Source organism: Diadema setosum, chromosome 22 (assembly GCF_964275005.1).
Source record: "Diadema setosum chromosome 22, eeDiaSeto1, whole genome shotgun sequence".
Taxonomy (NCBI): domain Eukaryota; kingdom Metazoa; phylum Echinodermata; class Echinoidea; order Diadematoida; family Diadematidae; genus Diadema; species Diadema setosum.
Genome location: NC_092706.1, coordinates 15,895,501 through 15,916,582, shown reverse-complemented (window position 1 = coordinate 15,916,582; position 21,082 = coordinate 15,895,501). Strand labels below are relative to the sequence as shown.

Genomic DNA, 21,082 nt, shown 5'->3' with positions numbered 1-21,082 from the left:
AAGACTTTAGGATCATAAGTATGTAAGTTGCTTTTGAGGTACATACAGAGAAGAGTTGAAGAATATTGTTCATTGACTTGTTGTCACAAATTTATGATTATACCTAACATTTGAAGCTAAATTTGCTGAAATGTGTGTGAAATAGAATTCTCAGTTGCCATGATGAAGGAATAAAAAGAAAGAAAAAAAGCACAACATTACACAGGCTGCATCTACATTCCGGTTAATCAATAATATTCTTTACAATGTTTGTTGGTGGTATGTTTTCATCATTTCCTATTCATTTGATTTTGCAATATGCAACAATACATGTCATGACCAGCAACAGAACAGACAAAAATGTCGCCAGGAATCCTGTTAACCCATTGAGAATGGTTTGATTTTGCTACAACACGCATTTCTCATAGACGCTTGCCCGAGTATACTCGGGACTCATCCTCAACGGGTTTTAAGCAACCTGTATTTATGATGAGAGTCATTACATTCATGGAGGAAAACTGCAAGCATTCCTGGGATCATATCGTGTCAGATCATTTTCTGTTCTCGATATTCTTGTTATCATATTATTATCATTGTAATTTTTATTACAACTATACTACTATCATCACCAGCATCACATTATGAAAAATTGATGGTATTTCAATAAAAGGTACAATGTGATGGCATGAAGCATTAACAGGTAACTTTCGAAAACAAGTACCTGATACATATATTAATATTGACTATGGGATGATCCACAAGTAACAGTGTGTACTCTCTTTATGCATTAATAAAAGAAGCAATACAGTTGTGACACCAAAAAACATAGTGTATGCAGTAGCACCAGTATGCATTTCCACGTGTGTTTCTGTTCCCTTTCTCTGAAAGTGGGCTGATCCTCTGTGAAAGTTTCCACCAATGGCTTGCCACTAAACTGCACACAGTCTGGGATCCCCGCCCACTCGCATACTAAAATAGTGAGGGTAGCCAACCATAAGAGCTTGAGCACATGCAGATAGGTACACACATGCATTCACGCATACACACACACACACACACAACTCAGCATTACAAGGTATGGGGATAAAATGTGTGCACAGAGTGCACAGGGTAGGTGTGTGTGTTTCGGTGCGGAGCTTTTGAACTGGTGCACAGAACTTGTTTTCCTGCCTTTATTTTTTTCTATCCCACCTCTTTTGGTGGCTGTCCCAGGCTTGTCACCTTTTCATGGTTATGTTTCTCTTTCTGTAGTGAGTAAACTAGTGTGTCTCCTAGCTGTGCTTGGAAGCAGACGACCAAGCAAGCTCTCGCTCTAGTGAAGGCAGGAGAGACAATTGATTCACGAGTCTATCTGCATTGTTTCTTACTTCCTTACTTGCTCTCCACGAAGCACTCCTTGGATTTAAAGCTGGAAACACTTGGATTATAAAAATATTTGCATAGTTGCTGTCGTTATCAGTGGCTCAGGAAAAACAAAAATAAACAAGTCACATCAGTGTAGGTTACTGAATTTTATGTGGAACCATTACCTAGATAGTCCCCAGTTTACAACGGAACTCCAATTTTGTGATACTCTTCTACAGCTTTGGATAGGGGCACTTCATCGTCTTGCATCTTGTCCCTGTAGTTGTGGGGGTGTACAACTTTGCACCGTGATTGCTGTACTGTTGACTCACTGAACGGTACCAAATAGATCTCTCCGAGGGGGGACATTAAACTTGATGGGCATTGAACCACCCTCGTGGTTTTAATTGTCTTCACGCTACAGTGGATTTGACGCCACTCGCTAAACGGATGTATGGTCTACTCAGCAGGGCAGGGTGGAGTGTTTTCATCAGGGAGATGCTCTCAGCATTATTTCCATCCTTCCCTAGCAGTTTGTGAAGTGTTTATCGCCTACCGGTCTTCACCTGTACTCTCAGGGTAGATTTCCATTTCAGTGGGGGATCTACGTTAGCCGCTCCAGCAATCTCCAAGCTGGAAGGGTCTCTTGGGCCCCTCTCCCCTCACTCTTCTCCACCAGACCTCTCCAGACAGGAGCGAGGAAGCAGGGTAAATGCTGCGCATTAAAAGTGTCATCTGTCCGCTTCCAAACAGAGAGCTTGCTCAGACGTGGTCCTTTATCTTTTCTCTGTAGGAGGAGCGACCACTGAGAAAGGAAAACATTACAGGGAGAGAAGTGACTGGACACATGACTACCACTCCATCTGGCTCTGTTGACGTGTCATAAAAACAGGAGCTGAAAACAAAAAAAAAAAATAGAGGAAAAGATAAACATTAGGCACTTACTTGCTCTCTCAGATTCTGTCAGAAAGTGTGTATTTTTGGAAGAGGAGTGATTTGTGCTTTAAATTTGTGGATGCCTTTGAAGAGACTGGATAGAGGAAGAGGGCTTTGAGACATAAAAAAAAACAACCAACAACAACATAGATTGTCTTGCCGTGTAGTGAAGTAAGTGTGTTCTGAGTGGATGCCATATCTGAGTCTTCAGCCTGCACGAAAAGGAAATGTCTGTCATCTCCAAAGCTGAATCCTGATGCTATCTGATCTCAGCGCTCTTGAAGTTGATTCAGGTTTAGGGATATCGCCTCACTAAAGTCACATCTTTTTTCATTCTCTTTTTTTTTTCCTGACATCATCCCATCAACCCAGCATGCACTTCAGAGACGGGTACGGGGAAAGACGTTTCTCATCATAAAATAAGAGGACAATCTTGTTCACCCTTTATGCGCTGGCACAACGTGAGTGCAGAAGAAGGTTCAAACTCATTTGGTGACTAAACACACACCTGGGGATCTCCTTTTGTGATCAGTTTTGTCCGTAATTAATGAAGAGGAAGAGGCTGAGACCAGAGTTTGTGCTAATTATCTCATCAGGCTCGAAGCGCCGCAAGGCAAGAGGCATACAGAAGAGAGAGCGCTTAGTACAGCAAGCGAGACAATAGGACTTCATCATATTAATCTGGCAGCTTTGCTCCAGGATTACTCAAGAAGCGCTCCGCCTCCAGCGCGTTTGTTGTCATATCTCTAACAAAGACTGCATCGCTGCATGCAAACGCTACCACTCATTTTGTCTTTCTCTCAAGACACTCCCCCTTGACTGCCTTGCTTTCATTGTGCATCCTCAGAAAATTGCTTCCCTTGTGCACGGAAGAAGGAGGGGAAAAAAAAATCTTGTGCATTTGATGCAGTAGCTTGGCTCGGAGAAAGTTATGGAATGATTTATGGTATATTCACCTCAGCGAAAGCCTGTGATTTATGATTTACTCTCCCTTCTCTCATTCAAGTGGGTTTTTTACCGCCTTTTCTTGTTTCTTGTTCCATTCTGTGCATTTCATGGAAGTCCATCTGTCCTGAATTCAGTTGAGACTGTGTGGAGCTCTATAGGAATATTTGTCAATCAACTCTGTCCAACAGACTGCTGCCCCCTCTCTGCTTGGAGCGTCACTTGTGCCTAGATTGAAATCTCCACGATGGTTGATAAACACGGACTCGGCCCTGACTATCCGAGAAAGTTTTACTACCCATTTGATTACAAAGAGCAGCTGTGCTGATGAAGTATTGTGAGGATACACATAATTGTGGTGTTCTTTCCATTCTGGGATTATTCACATGAAAGTAGATATTACCAGCTGAAGTGTTTAATTGTGGGTTACTTGGCTCCCTTTTGGTCAAAAGGAGTGAGGAAATATATTCTTTTAATGCCATAAAGAACTAAAAAGACAACCATATGAAGATGGAGAACACAAACTCAAACGCATGCACAGCAGAAGCCTCCGATCCTTTTGCTGAATTGGAGATGTGGGTGAAGAGGTTAACGAACTATGATATCAATACCTCATTCTCCGCACCAGACTTTCTCCCAGAAAAGACCAAGAAGAAGGCACCATCACTGCACATCGATGAAACGGACCAGGATTACGAATTCCTGGATGAGTTTGAGGAGGTGGAAAACCGACTGGCTGACCTGAACTTTGAACTTTCACCTCTTTTGGTGGAAGATGAGCATGAACATGATAAAGACAGTGGTTATTCTTCTCTTTACAGCGAGGGTCAATTGCCCAGCCCTGGAGGGTTATCAACAGGGAAGACTGCCCTCAATGGAGCTGCTACACCACCGGCGACACTGAGTGGACGGAGCACACCCTCAAACTTCTACTACACGCAAAAGTTGTCACCCTATGGCAGTTCAAGTTCATTAGCAGGTAAGGACATCTTTTTTTCCTGTGTGCCTTGAATGCCTTCTTGGAATGCATGTTCATATGAAACATTCATGGATTTGTCTCTAAGACCAGCTACAAGTTAATAGACCACTCAAAGATAATCTCTGTCTTCTCAAATGCTACTGATCTTGATGCTCAGAGATACTAACACAGGACCATCTAATATCAGATAATCTTAGGAGCACCATTGACCCTTTGATGGCTAGATGTGAAAAACTTGTACTTCCATCCCGAATTACACCATCCCTGAAATTGATAGCACTTTACCACATGTCCCAGTGAAATTAACCCCAACGCACTCAGACCCTGGCAAGCCTTCATGATAAGAAAGACAAGACCAATGAATCTAGAAGAGGCAGGTTAATTTCAAACCATGTAATGAAATCTGGATTAATGTCCAATCAATCAAGCTCGTTTGAGCCAATTTAGATATCCCTTTCCCCCAATTTGATAGATTCACAACTTGGTGCCAGGCCAGCCCACAGCAAGCCAAAAGAGGCCAAGTTTCCAAGTATGATTTTCAGAATAAATGCAAACCCAGTCCTGCAAACCTACACTTCATCAATCACTGACATGCCTTAAAAAGTTTTATACCTCAAAAACTGCAATCGTTTATTGAAAGACTGGATGAAAGTCATGATAATAGTTCTTCACCTGACAGAATTGTTTATTCTCAAGGAATTTGGTGGTAAAGCTAAAGACAAATGCATATGTTGGTAAGTGCTCATGTAATACCATAGTCAGAAATACTGCAAAGCCATGCCAGACATATATTAGTTTCCCTTTATTTGGCTGTATGACATTCAAAATGTTCTTTATCTCTCCCAGCCATACATTGTAGCTAACATTGATATCCCCAAATCAAAAATTACTTCTCATCACACTTTGACATTTTTGGTCTTATGAAATACTACGTGCAGCTGGCTTCTTTGCTATAAGGTCAACCCAATTATCATGAAATCATGTTAGCTCTAGCCTGAAAGTTCACCTCTTCCAGTGCATTTCACATGGGAGCTTGAAGTTGTGAAATCACTGACTTTCATCAGTGCACGCACACACAAATTCAAAATATTGGCCCCATTTACCAAACACTAAACAGTCACTCAAAAACATACAGAGGCAAAATTTCTCTCCCCTGGTTTGTAATGACTTGCTGATCTTATTTGTTTTATTTTCTAGTAATTGCACAATATCATTTTTGGGGTTCTGTATACAACCATCTATGTCTTAGAAATGTCACAAGAAAGGCAAGACAGCCATCTGATATTAGCTGCAGAGCAAGAGTTATGAGATTCCGAAAAGCAATATATCTCCTTTTTAGCTAATGAAGAGAGAGATATTGCCTAGATATTGAAAAATGTACATGCCCTTTCAATCAAATGATATCTACATAAGTCATGTGATATGTGGTGTGAATATTTCTTCTCTGACATTTCCAGTCAGTGTTACACCTGATTGCTAATATACATGTCAGGTACTAGCCTTCTTAATTCCATTGATGTAGTATCAAATAGGCCTATATTTTGCAATAATCTTCTTTTTTTTTTCTAAAATGACGGGTATACATAAATTGATCATTATCAGTGGAGAATGTGTGTCTGTGTTTGTGTATGTGTGTGTGTGACATTATTACATTTCATTGTTTGATAATGGTATAGGATAATCCTGTGGCTGTGTTGATATGGGCTTGAAATATTTGTTTAAACAAAACAAAAACTATGACTGAAGTTATAAAGGTGTTCTCTTTATTCATTGTAATGACATGTTCAAAAACTGTTCTTAGCAACCTTTGAAGTACAATATTTGCATATACATAGTTGTATACCTTCATGAATTCTACTGTGAGAAGTTTATACCTTTTTATAAAAATTGAATCTCCTTTTCAAAACGTTAGAAAATATGAAAATCATTTACAGGATTTTCATTGATGTGTATAAACAGTTGCCATATATGGAAAATGCAGGAGTGTGTTTGCTTTGCAAATGACGTTTTAAAGCCACAAGCATAAGTTACAAAAACAGATTGCAGGTTCAGTGATATTCATGGTCACCTGTGGGAAGTGCGTGAATAGATTGTTTATTTGTTTATGTTGGGCTTTATCTGTGCAAGCAAACAAATATATCACCATGACAATTGTATACAATCTGATGTATGGTTGGAAAAATGTAGAGAACAACTTACACATGGTGGATGTGGGGGAGGCGGCCGGGGAGTCACTTTATTGGAGCCATAAGGCTATTCTTCTTCTTTTTTTAACTCAGACTTTGAACAGTCTGTTAAACTTTTCAGAGATCAAATTGCCTTTTTCAGAGATCGAATTGCCTTGTGAAATTAATAACCATGCATTGCCTGCACTAATACTTGCAACAACTGTATCTGAGGTCGTTTGCCTGTTGTTTGTGCAACTGTAAATGTTTGACACTGCGCTAGAATAGTAGAACCTTGTGATCTCAATGGCAATGTGTGCATAAGATAATGTATCAGTGAATTGACCCTGATGATGGGTGCAAATTAGTTCCAAAGACTGAAAAGGACATATTTTATCCATATTGTTGATATGGGAAATACAGAAGAAAAAAATAAGGTTTTTATGTTTGCAGCATACCATACAGTAGTCTTGGTTACCAGTCTCATCTATGAGTACGAGATTGCTATTTCTAGGTCAAGTGCATAGGCACATGTACAGCAAGGGATGTAATATGCTGTAGACCTGGCTAATGGATTGTGTCCATGGTTTGATTAATCATGCTATCATTCTTGCTTCCATCTCTCTCTCTCTCTCTCTCTCCCTCTCTCCCTCTCTTTCTTTCCTTCTCTCCCTCTCCATCTCACCATGCTGCCTCCAGGATGACCAATATGCTATTAAAAACTAGAGCAACTAAATAGGCTTTTAGGAGTGACCATGTCCAGGCCTATGTTTGACCATGGACATGGTTCCCCACAATCCCTCACAGAGAATAAAGTAGAAGAGCTGCCTGACTGAATGCATGCTGTTTAATTAGGTTTACAAAGTGGTCATCCTTGTTTGTCCTTGTAACCATGGATACCACCAAGATTTATGAGTAGTTTTGATATACTGAGCTCAGTAGACTATCTACCAGGCGTAATAATGAGAAAAGTTTCCATACCTGTGTGATTTGGCATTCAGGAAGATCTGCATAAGTCAAAAATACTCAACAGTTCTTGGGGAAACTGGCAAATAATAACTTATTTGAGAGGCAGTTCTGAAATGTTTAATTTTTCAGAATCTTATTTTTTCCAAGAATGATCAGTATGATTTAGACTTCAGCTATTGAAGTAAAGTTTGAGTTCAAAGAATCTGTAAATGATAGTGTGTTTCTATGAGGATTCAATATGGAGTATATGCATCATAGATTTGTTGTAAATCTTCATTATTATCTGCAAATTCTAGCTTTCCATCTGTTACAACCATGATTTAGGTGATTCTTTTCCAGTGCAGAACAAATCAGCCACCAAAGACTGAGTGGAATATCTTTGCCTGTGCTACATAGGTTCCAATCACTCCCTCTCTCATGGGCTAACTTGCAGTAGAGATGCCAGTATTTGTTAGTCATGAATCAACAAAGTCTGTGCAAAAGAGCCTTATAATCCAACACTACATATTGACACAAATGCTTGGCCACAGGTAAGGAGGTAGGATTACCCAGTATCCCTTTCACTCAAATTTCAGCCCAGAGTTTTGGCAAATGCTGTGGGCTCAATGTGTTGTGTCACTGGAAGCCTGTATACAAGGAGTCTGGTTAAGAGTGACTACCATTATCAAACTAAAACAGAAAAGGGGTGATGAGAATTTTTCTTTGTGATATAGATAATGGTAAGCATATGAGAAGTTCTTGTAACCATACAGCATTCAGTAAATATTCTTTCATTCCCATCTATTCATGAAATGAAATATGTGAACATTCCTGCTAAACTCCCTCATTTACAGTTCATTCAGAAATATATAATGATAAATGACTTCAAGTAGAAATGGTACTGCAGTGGGTAAGAATTACCGGTACATGAGAAACCTGTGTGATGAAACTGAAAGAAAGGCATTTTGAAAATCCTTTGCGGACAGTTTTGGTTTTGGAACCAAAACTTATGGCAGTTGGTGTTGCTGGTTCCCTCATGCCATATGATATCAACAGACAAGTCATAACAAATATTAGAGATATGAAACACACACACCACACATATACTAGTACATACATATACATGGCTCTGGTGCTTAGATTGTCCCAAGTGTCATATTTGATGGAATTGATGGTATGGAAGCAGCAGACAATTTGATGCTCAGAGGGAAAGCTTGTTTCCAAGCTTGTCTCCTACGAACACACACAGTAGCTCGTGCATGAGATTTGATAGGAGCCATGCCCTGTTTTGTAAGTCAAAACACGCATCAAGAGGACATCCGGCTCTAGCTCCGTTGGATTGATGGAAAGATTCAATAAATCGGAAGTCCTGTGAGATGTTATATGATTAGGCAGATAATAAATTAATATGAATAGAGGGGGATGCACTGACCTATTGGTCTAACAAAATGCTAATTTGTTTGACCTTTATTCTTAAGGCTGAGGGAGAAACTTCGCATCTTGTCTTCATAATTTTGGGTCAATTTATTCCTTTGTACCATCCCTCCATTTCTCTCTCTCTCTCTCTCTCTCTCTCTCTCTTGTTCTTTATTATTGCAAGTTATTCTTTTATCATTGACCATCAAACTAGGTCTGTTTTGGAAATGGTGTGATTGGATATGACATAGTAAACAATTTGTTTCTGCATGCAGTAATACATTTATGGTATAATACTTGCTGTGTAATGGCATTAACTCTAATGATTGAGATAACTTTTGAAAGATCGAAAAACCATCAAAAATAATATAATTGCATACTTTGTCTAAAGCATAGATATGGGTCCCCTTTGTAATTTTGCTCATTATGATAGTGTTATGATGTTGTGACTCCTATGATGTTAAAAAACAAACAAAAACAAAACAAAACAAAGACAAATTAGCTAAATGTTATTCATATGATTATCACATTTTGTTATTTTCAAGTCAGGATTATATCCTAACTTCTAACCAAAAGAGAAAACATAAACCCCTTCTTCCCCCACCCCATGCTCATTTTCTTATGTTTTCTATGGAAATATTAATGTAGGTCTAATTACACACACACATATATATACACATATACATACATACAAGCCATATGATGTTATGTTCATCAAATTACTCTGCATTCATAGTTGATGGGGGTTTCTTTCAGTCAAACATTAATGCAATTCCTTGCAAAGGTGTCAATTTGTATGAACTTGAATTGAGGCATTCAGCTTCTAGTACAAGATGGGTGGGGACATTTGTGGAGGTACCATCAGTTTGGTATTTGCATTTGTATATCAATGTTTGTATGCCTAAAATGCCATCCATTTCCATAGCACAAACACGATTGGAGATTTGTTTACATTTCTTATCACCGCTTCCTTCTCTCAGCATGCAATATGATGATAAGAGAAGACTTATCTGACTTAATGGCAGGAACAGAGTTGATCTTATTGCCCACTATTCTGCAGTTGACCCAATAATTCTCGTTGTTCTGAAAAGAAAGAGGGAGGAGAGATTAATTTATTACATTTATTGTTACTTTTACATTTTCATTGAAATTGTTTTGCAGAGTATGTAATTGAAGAGGCAAAGAATCTATATTGCTCATTTTGTTGGTAAAAACATGGTAAAGTTTGAGACAAATGATTTCACTCTGCCTGCAAGGAAGATGCCGTAGTCAGACCCATAACTGCAGAATAAATGTGGAGGCAACATAATGTAGATTGTCATTGTTGTGCATACACCTTGAAACATACTGTTTTTGGTATATAGAGACCTTTTATAGTCTCAGTCCTTTTTAGAGAGGAAGGGTGGGTACAAGGAAAAATTTGATGATACATGTATTGTATTTAGTATGAGCCATCTTCAATATAATGTCAGCACTTTGTAGTACAGGCACTTCATACTTTGTCCAAGAATGTGGTAAATAACTTCGAAATGTGGATCAAGAAATATGATTGGTATATTGGTAAATGACCAAACTCCTTGAACTTTATATCAGACTAGGTCTACTTTAATCAAGGTATTCAGGAGCTAGTCTGCATACTTTTATGGATCTTAGCTGAAGTAATTTGCTCCTGAGCTATGTCACCGTGTAATGACAAGGTGCATGTAGTAAAAAAAAAAATAAAAAAAAAAAATCTGCCCCTGGGCTCCATTCGAAGTTCAGAATTTTTGTACTTGTATCTTAACTTAGATTTGTTCTGAAGAGTAAATATTTTTGATTTAACAAACAAATTCTCCAGAAGATTCTGAGTATTGAGAAAAGAGAGAGAGAGAGTGATTAAACTCAAATTGCAATTACTTTTTGATATGTTTATTGTATCATATTTCACATGGTATCTAGAATTTAAAGACCAGAGAAGGGACCAAGACCAGATAGAAAGGAAAAGAGACAGAGGGAAAACAGGGAAAAAAAAGGAGTAGGGATAGGGAGAGAACAAACATATTAAAATTGATTCATTCTGACAGTAATCCAAGTTGAGCCAACAAACGTTGATTGTTGGAAAACATGGCATAGCCCTTTGAAAAGGCCCGCTTTGCACCTCAGTGATCGATCTCCCCTACCCAGCCTTCCGGCACAAAAGACCCTTGACACTGGACTGAATACTGGCAGCTTACCTTTCACTTTTTCATCGACTTTTGAAGGATTACTAGAGCATTAGCCAAGACAAGTTTTTGTCAGGTGTTATTTGTGGTACCTGCTTTTAATTGTCATTCTTTCCTCTCTCTTCCCCTAGCAAAGGCAATTACCTGCAAGTAGCCCATAGTGCATTGTGTATGCATGTGATGTAGGCCTATAGTAGAGTGTGCTCCTAGCAAAATACCAATTAAGTTGTCTTGAGCCATCCTCCCCTCTTCTATTTCTGTTCAGTATCTTGGCTACATGTAGCTCTAATAATGAAGTATAAAATGTGCATTAATATTGCCCTACAGGAAAAAAAAATAAAGAAATCACTGTATCATGCCATGACATGTATTTATGGATGTTCACTCTAACAAATGTTCATTTAGACAGTGATAAGGAGGACTTTGGTGAAGTTTTATAATTGAATACTTCGCCCTCTATTATATTTCCAATACGAATCTTGCAATCCACTTATGTAAAAAAAAAAGTGAACTTTGTTCAAATTTCATCAGTGTCAATGAAGAGTGAGCAGCATAATCAAATATTTAGATCACAATATGTCATTGAAATCATTTACTCTTGAAGAAAAAACTTGAAGGTCCAACTTAATCATGCCCCAAACTTTTTAAAAGGAAATGGCTTTTCCCAGTCAGAAATGAAATTGAGATTCTGTTTTTCTTTTTCCTCTCCACTTCTTTGGGAATATCTAGGACCATGTAGATGCTAATAACTTGATTTGAGCATTTCCCTTGCTTCCCTGATCCCATCTATGCTGCAATGTGCCTAATTGGCAACACTGTGCACAAGGTGACTCCGCAGCAATCAATTTGTATGCCCTTGTGCTTGTTTCAGGGCTCCGCTGCCCAGACGAGAGATACCTTATTCATTTTGTCAGTCCTCCGTGATGTGCACTTGGGGAGAAAATTGATGTCTTTGCGTGTGGGTCATGTTTGATCCTTTCCAAGTCACATCTCGTTGGCCCGTTTTTTATTGCCCAGTGCACGCCTGTTTCTGGTACACGTCGGCTCAACAGTAATTGAGGAGTTTTTGATTGCTGGCGTATTTTGTTTTGCTCAGTGAGTCCCATGCAGCAGGCTTACAGTCTGCAGCAATATTATGTGCAATATCTTTCAGTTCAGCCATACCTATTTATCAAAAAGATGTACAGAAGTGCTAAATTTCAAGCAGCCCTGTGCCAAATTAGTGCAATATTAACATATTTTGTACTCATGCGCTGAATAACAAATTATGAAGTTATTGGCATGAAGATACACACTTTTAATCAGTTCACCAGGTGTACTTTATACTAACTCTATGAGAAATTTCAATATTTTTGGGCAAAGGGCTAATAAACCAGTGAGCTATGTTAGTGATGGTTCAAATGGCCCAAATCTTCAGACCGTCAAAACAAAGCAGTTGGAAAGCTAGATATAACCTACGATACTTACATGTATGTGTAATCCAAGTTGATTTTATGTTAACATACTTACTGTGAATGTGTAGAAATGTTTATAACTGCTACATAAGGAAAACAATTCACTCACTGTCAATGACATTACTCATTGCTTATTGTACATTGCCTATTATTGAAAGAAAAAAAAAAACTAAAAAGTGGCAGGATTCTGTTGACTGCTGAAACTTTGGTTGTCATTGCAACATAGCTTTCACATTAATTGTTTCTGATATATGTGATGTCATACCTGATATACTGTAGTTGTGAAATAACAACTCTCCAATAACCTTCAAAATCTCAGAACAGTACTTTACACAATATTGATGTCGTTGACGCTGTACAAGTCACCTTCCTGTGTGTTGCCCTAAATGTTTTGCAACAGATCAACAACAATGTAATTATTTCAAGTCTGAGCACATGATACCTCTTACCAGTGGACAGGGCCTCAATTTACACCCCTGAGATCTCTTCTAATGGGATTAAGTTCATCCTTCCCCAGGAGAATGTGGGGTGCACAGCACATGGAACAAAAATTACCCTCGTGAAAAGACAGAGGTATTTCTTCTGTACAAATCATTCTATATTCTCTGCTCTGGTCCATTGATAAAACATAAAAGTTACTGAAAATGGTAATGGTGGCAGCATAATTATTAGCAATCTTGTTTTTGCAAAAAGTTTGCTTTTTTTTTGAAAGTCTACACCACCAGTTTTTGTTTCCGTTCATCATTTCCCTTTAAGGGAAGCAGTGGTGCAGTTCATAAGTTGCAAACAATGATGTTGCATGGGCACAATGCAAAGGAATTTTATGTTGGGAGAAAATAGCAACACCCACACAGGGGCATGGCAATGCGTAAATGCTTACTTTAGCCAAATACATCGATTGGGGTACTACTCTGTAAAAAAACAGACATTGGGTGTTCTGCAGTAGTAATGTTTAAAATGTCTTACAATCAAATGATAAAAAGGGGAAATGAATTGCAGCTTGATAGATTCATAGTGAATTCATGAAGACAGGAAATGTAGGGTCAAAGGTTTGATTGTAGGGGTGGGGGGATGAGTTCCCTCTGGTTAGGAATGATGGTGGGGTCTTTTCATCATTGTTCCGGAAGTGATGGTACCAAATATGGAAATAGATTCACTGCATGTGAGAGTCGTGTATCGGTAAACATTTTTGCTGTCTGACGTTGTGAGGGCAAATTAGGTGGGGTGACAGAATTATTCACCAGAGATTTGCGGCAATGGCTGTTGCCTATGATGTCAGTAGTGTGTGGATAGTTGGTAACATTCTTCTTGCTCTTCAGGGGGGGGGGGGGGCACAACACTTTTGAAAATCTTGTTCACACTGCTTTTTTGCGTACATTTTGTATAACTTTTTCATTTCCAGTTGAAGCCTTTTATGTGTAAAATCAATTTTTTTTCTATATCTAAGTTCTCAAGATAGTTGTACTCACGTGAAATAGTTCATATTCTAAGAATATGATTTTTTTTATACGAATTGCTACCATGCACCCTTGAAAATAGTATGCAGGTTGAAATAGGAAGTCAGTGTGAATTATTTTCAAGTTTTAATTTGTAGCAAATAGAGGAAAATAGTTTTTAATAACCTGTTTTGAAAAAATTACCATTCCATTTTGTCAACTCTGTTGTAGTGATGTTCAAGTATTAGAATTTAAAAGTGATAACCTACATGTGATAGCTCAGCTTTGCGTTTTTCTTGTGAAGGACCAGTTCACTGTAGACATCAAATTTTCTGGACTGGATGTGACAGGCCATAAATGGAGGCAAATTTTGCACCAGCTTCATTCATGCAGTCATGTGTAAACACAAGAACCATCCATCAGCATCTGGTTAATTTTCTCAGACAGTAATCTTTTTTTTTCTTCCTCTGGAATTTGCTGATATTCAAGCCTCCATTTTTTGTCTTCTTTTGGTAGTCAGAAGTCTAGACCACAATATACTTCAGGCAGGAAAAATTCCATGGTCATGACATCACAAACATCGTGGATTTCCTCAATATTGTTTACATGGTTGTAGATTTTTTTTTTTTAAGTTTAATAGAAGGAGAGTGGTGTTGTCATGGCAGCATCAGGTAAATGGTTAATTTTCACTTTCTGACTGACAGCATTAGGAAAAGATGTTGAACTTTGATGGAAGGGCTAAGGAAGAGAAAATTACAGGAATGTGAGTAGCAGTCACCTTCTGACCAGTTGTAAATATACAGGGCAAATTTGTCAATGTCATACGCAGGAAGAGAAGATGGGGGGGGGGGGAAAGAAATATTTCTAGTGTTCTCTGGTGTCCTACTGTGTTTAATGCAGGGGGCATTCACACATACCAAAAACTCTTTTGTAATCATATTTCAGAAATATATTTCCAAATTGTGCATGAGTTTACTTGCAAGTGTTCACATGCAGGAAATTGTGTCCTTGGCAACAGCAAACTGCTATCAAGGTCCCCTGCAACAATAATGCACAAACTCTGTGACCTGCCAATCAAACATGGAAATCTTGATACCCATACATGGCAAGTACATACATTTATGTGGGGGATTTACATGTTTTCCTACACCCTATGGGCTAGGGAAAGTAAAGACATGGTCCAACAGGAAGGTCAAGGTGATACAACTGGATTTACATGGATTAGTTAATCTCTAGTCATTGACCTTAATTTCCACACATAATGTGCCAGTTGGCGAAGAAAGCACTCCAATGTGCATGCTGATTGCTGAATGTAGGTTAATGACGAAGTGTGGACACATTTGAATGTGCATATGCTATGAAGGTGAGGGGATTGGAGCACCTTAGGGAATAGTGGGGGGGGGGGAGGAGGTAGTGAAATGACTCCACTCTCTGCCATGAAAGAGGAAGGCTGTAGCACTTTTTCAATTGTAGACTGAGATGTAGGGGTCAGTTAAAGTGATCCATCATGCAATATACTGTTAATCGGGAGCTTTGGGCATGCTATTCGACTGCAGTGATTTCAAAAGGGTGATCTTTCTTTTTTTAATCTCAGGTGTGTGATGGATGGATAAAGGTGAATGACATTTTTAATTTCTTTCTTCACATCCTCTCTCCTCCCCGGCCCCCATCCTCCCATCCCCCCCCCCCCTCTCTTTCTCTAATTGTCTGTTTGTCCATCTCTTTCTCTGTCTGTCTTTCTGTCCTCCTCTACTTACTTTGGATGTTTGACTTTATTCATGTTCCCAACCATAGCAACTTTTTATTTCATAACAGAGAGGGATATAAGCTACAAGTTTAGAAAGGGTCAATATTTTACATGCCTTTGTCATGGTGTGTTTTGAGAGGGTTTTAGAATGAGAAATAGATCATTGAAGCTGAGAATGTCCTCTTCCAATGACCAATTATTCATTCTTGGCCATTATGTCACAACTCAGGCGTAAAACTGGCAAAGCACAATAGAAGGAAATTAAAGGAAAAGTTCCTTGTGATTTGATACCACAATGTTAGAGAGTGGAATGTAAATGTCTCATTCACTGTCAAAAACTTCCAAAGAAGTGTGGGAGGATCCGGAAACCAATTCTTGTCTACTGTACCTGTAAGAAATTGAGCTCAACTTCAGGCAGCTTAGACAGAGTTACAGCAAGATCTCTAGTACAAATTTGTAAAGGTAGAATTTTCATGGAGAGGTCGATGTTCTCCCCTTTACCTGCCTGTATTACAAGGTGATTTGAAATCCTGCATCTTTTCTGAGTAGCAAGTAATATTCAAAGTTACGCCAGCAATTTCAGTGAAATCCATCTCAACAAGGAATTCCATATGCTCCCAACCCCACCTCAACTACAAGCTTCAAAGTTAGTGACCCATACCAGAAATTCTGCTCAAGAGCAGGTCTGGAAAAATGATGCCATTGACTAGTCTTAGACTCGCAGGCCCTCTTGTTTTTCAGATGATTCCTGATGCAGTTACACCGTGGTTAATAATCATAGATACCATATTTCAAAAGAAAAAGTATGATAGGTCATTTATTTTACAAGGTGATGAGGATTTTCCTGACTTCTGTTTACACATTGCTTCTATGAAACACTTTGTAAAGAGAGCAGACTGCACATGTGTACAAAAAAAAAAACCCCAAAAAACCTGCAATAGAACTAGTTTGAAGAGACTACTGGTACATCTCCTCAGATGTCAGAAGACCCCTCCAGAGAATGTTTCAAGTTCCTTGAACACCCATTACTCATGTCACAAGTGTGTTCTCTGCTACAAGAATGCCTGGTGAAGAATTAAAGGGGTCATCACCCCATGGAAAAAATCACATGAGGTAATTTAAGATGACAGTTCAGTGAACTATGGGTGGAATTGTACAAGTACAACTACTAGTAGTCAATTTATCATGCCGATAAATCACTCCATATGGTACAATTCGGTAATGCAATTCATTTATTTTGTCTAATATTTTCAGGTCATAGATTGGGTGCCCTTTGTTTACTCCTTCTGTATGTGTCTTGGCCAACCTGAAAGCATGAAGTTTGTAGTTTGTACGTCATTACAAAATACATAATGAAATAAAGCAAAAATATTGATCTCATGGAAATATGCACAGTGGTACTGACTCAAAATGTAGGCCTAATGATTTCTTTTGCCTTGTTTTTACTCTTGAAGTAAGTCAAATAGGCCCCTACATGCATCTATGCATTTATTACATACTGATTTAATCTGCAGTTTGTTTGGGTTTTCTTTTCAAATGAAAACATGATACTATCATTTCATCACCTTTTTAAAATCAAAGTGTGGATAAAGATCATGAGTAAAGTCACAGTCACATGCTAGAATTACAAGATAAGGTTGTGTGCAAATGAGCAAGTAGCTGATTCTGTTGTTGAAAATTGAAAGTAGCATTTTCTTCTCCTTATCATCAGTTTGAAATCAATAGGCTTACATCTGATGGTTGTCTAAATTATGATGCTTATGTGCCTCTCAACAAAAGGTATTACCTCTCTTCCAAAAGGGACAAAAGCCTATTACCAAACAAGTGAAAAGTCTTCCATGGTTTTGAAGGGACTTCATGGTTTGGTATCACCCTAGGAGTTACGTGCAAGGTTTCCCAGCTGAGTGGTCACTTGTTGCTGAGATTTTATCCCAGTGTTGACCACATTGACAATCACAGTGTAGATGAGTCACTGAGCGAACTTCTTTCAAACACCTTCTCCTCCTATTCATAGGCAGGATTAGAGCAATATTGTAAAGTTGTTGTGAACAGCAGTGAGATACAAAGAGGGAATCTTCACTACCAACCTCCCATGTTGCATATATGTACAGAAAAAGACAATGAGCTTGTCTGAAATGGACTAGCAAAGATAAACCCTCACTGTGGGCATGTCATGTTTACATTCATCCTCACCACATTTAACAGTAGCTGTTACCCAGCCCCTTTGAGGGTAGGCCTACATACACAACCAGGTGGAGGTCAAAACAGTCTAGCTTCTTGTGGTCATCATGTTTTCTGGAGACTGTACCATTGTCTGGGCTGACTATTTCACTGAAGGTTTATGAATAAATTTAAGTGTACAGATTAGCTGAGCTGTATTCAGTCTTGAAAAGTGAGTGAATGAATATGATAATGTAGGATTTCTATGATTAGTAACCAGGTAGGCCTATGGAGTTATCAAAACACTTTGTCATACCTTTTTTTTTTTCTTGTCTGTGCAACTTGCACACTACCTAGGCCCTATGTACTTGTGCAGTGTTATAAGTGTGTTTTTTTTTTCCTTGGGTATACTTGGTCAAAAAAAGTAGAAGATTTTGATTTTTTTTTACAACTTTTTTATTTGCTTGAAGAAAAATTATACAGGTGAAGGTTTGATCATTTAGTGTAATACAAATAACATTCCCTGAGTTGATTTTATTTTTCATGAAGTAACTGCTGGTCAAGTTATGCTATTTGGTCAAACAAAGAAGAAATGTGGCATCGTACCTTTTATACTGCTGTTTGGAAGTTTCTTTAGTGACTGATTTTGCCAAATTTTTACCCATGCTTACTTTAAAGAGGTAATATTTCCAAGCTGTGGAATCATGTGAGTCATGGAGAAGTCTTAACAATGGAAGAAATAAAAGGAGAAAAGAAAGAGAAGAAATGAGGGAGAATAGAACAGTCAGAGAGAGACAGATCTCTTGGAGGTACATTGAAGAAAGGCAGAAAACGTCTTTCTTAGGGACCACTGAGCTTGACTAGGATGGCACTACTGAGTCTAGACTCATTTGCTGGGCCAGCGATTGGATTACAGAGGCTCAGTAATCCCGCCCAAGGATAGTGAGCTTTTTCTTGTCACTGGGCTGCAGAAAGATTTCGCCAATCCGCCGCGGAGCATGAGTAAGCTCTTTGTGTGTCTTGTTACTGGGCACTGAAACATGGAGACAGTGCACATCATGCAGTCATGAATGACCCAGATATCCCTCTTCTCTATCGCCCCCCCCCAAAAAAAAAAAGAGAAAAAGAAAGAAAAGGAGAGAGAGCACTTTGAAGCCTTACGTTTGCTATGCATTTCACACCAAGAAAAAAGTAATGTTTATTCCTACATTCTTACAGATAAAGACTCAACTTTTGCCACATATGAAAGAAAAATTATTCATTTGGTTCCAAGCCATTTTTGTACTCTCACTGACATCAAAATTCAAATACTTTGTGGGAAACTATAAAATGGGTATTTAGGCCCTACAGCTTTATTGTCATGGCAATTAAAGCTTTGTGAATCTGTTGTAGTGTATGTGCCATATGCCATATCATGACGTTCATTTACAGGTGTGCATACCCACATCTCTCCCAACAAACAAGTTACCACCCCCCCCCCCCCCAACTGAGAAAATCCCTTTTCAGACACCCTAATTTGTTTTTGGCAATAGTGTGTGTGTGGGGGGGGGGGGGGTTGGGAAAGAGTAAGACTGGGGAATTCCCAGAAGTGAGTTTGTTTAAAGGGACTGTACAGTACTGGTTGAGGTAGGAATTCATGTTTTGAACATTCCTAAGTGAGATAGTGAAAAGCCTCCTATGAAATACGAAAGAGCATGTAATTTTAAGAGGGATTCAACATTTATTTGATGAAAATTGGTTTTCAAATGGCTGAGATATCCAAAATAGTGCTAATGATAAAAGGCGACATGCCCCAACTTTATTAGTATCTCTTTGTTTCACTTTGTTTTTGGATATCTCAGCCATTTCAAAAACGATTTTCATCGAATAAAGTTTTGATACCCCTTAGAACTGCATGCTCTTTTGCATCTCATAGAGTGTTTTCTGAATATCTCACAAAATGTTAAAAGCTAAATCTTCACCTCGACCAAAACTGTACACACCCTTTAAAGTTGCTGGAAAAAGAGTCTCATGTCATAGCACAGTGTACTTGTACTTGATTTGATAAGCTCACATAAAATATCTTTGTGTGGAGATAAAGATATTATCAAAGTTTGAATGGTGACTCATGTCATACCATTCAACCTAACTTTCAAAGACCTTGCATCTCAAAAATATCAAATGTTCAGGAGAGAGAAAAAAAACATGGCAGCCAAAGCATTATGATGAATAGGATAGCATATCCTTTGACATGCCATGGTGGCTTCTTTTTGGGGGTAAGACAGCTAGGATTTGGACAAGACATCACTTAACTGATTATCTGACAATAATTCCTGAAAACTGATTTTCACCAGAATTTGAGATACAAGGTTTTGTCACCCCAGTGACATTTTATTACTTAGTGCCCAGGCTCATGCATTGATAATTGTTGGCTGTCATGAAATACACTGAAGGAGCCTATTCACTTTTATGTCACCTTAATCCGGAAGCAAGGTTTAAGAAACTCAAAGCAAGATTTCTTCTCAAGCGAAACAAAGTTTGACCGCCCACCGTCAGCATGAGTGAAATTGCCCTCAAAGAGCTAAAAAGAAAGAAAAAAGTTTCTAATTGTGACCAATTGGGCAGTGAGTCATCCCTTGCGGTTTGAGTCTCATAAACAGATAGTAGTGGAGGATTTTGTTATTGTTTTTTATTTTTGTAGTATATTTGTTGGTCTTTTAAAGACAGGAAATGAAGAAGACGCAGCAACTCAATCAATTTTCCTCACCTTGTGATCATGTTGCCATGTCTTTTGACTGTAAACTCTTTATCATGTTTGCATGCCTCCAGCTATAGTTATGCTGTCAGTTTTGACGAGCTCCGAATTGTTGGGTTTCACAATTTTAATCTCTTGGCTTGCGTTCTTGGTCATTGTTGTCATTTTTTTTTAATGGGGGGGGGGGGGATAGGGAAAGGAGGGGTAAAGTTTTTTGGTGCCTTTGTTCTTGTTTTTGGCAAGCCTACACACTGTCCTGGTTATTTCCAGGCTTGTGTCACGTTTACCAAGGCTTAGAGTACTGGCGGGAATCCAATTATTCGGGAGACAATTTCCATTGGACTGGAATCAAGACTGGGGCAGCTTTGCAGAGGATTTCAAGATGATTCATTCCCTGGCATGAACACGCAGATGTTTCTTTGAAAGGTAGTAGGTCCTTATTTCCATGTCCTCAAACAGATGCGGGCTCAAGATGCGCTCACATATTGTTGGCTCATAAGTCCTTAATGTATTTAACATCTCATATGATCCACAGTTGTAATGCACATGAGTGTAATGGAGTGAGGCTGTTTCTGCTACCTCTCTCTGTACTATGGAAAATCTGTTTGCATATAACTGGCATATTAAAGTTGTGGCTG

General features: G+C 38.6%; 1 protein-coding gene across 1 annotated transcript in view; it reads left to right on the top strand.

The window, feature by feature from the left end:
• The window catches only part of LOC140245490 (tensin-1-like), a 305,353-nt gene that overhangs the window by 250,866 nt on the left and 33,405 nt on the right, over nt 1-21,082 (top strand). Inside the window, exon 26 of the mRNA XM_072325060.1 lies at nt 4,026-4,183. Within this exon, the coding sequence (XP_072181161.1) occupies nt 4,026-4,183 (158 nt within the window). The remainder of the gene's footprint in view (nt 1-4,025; nt 4,184-21,082) is intronic.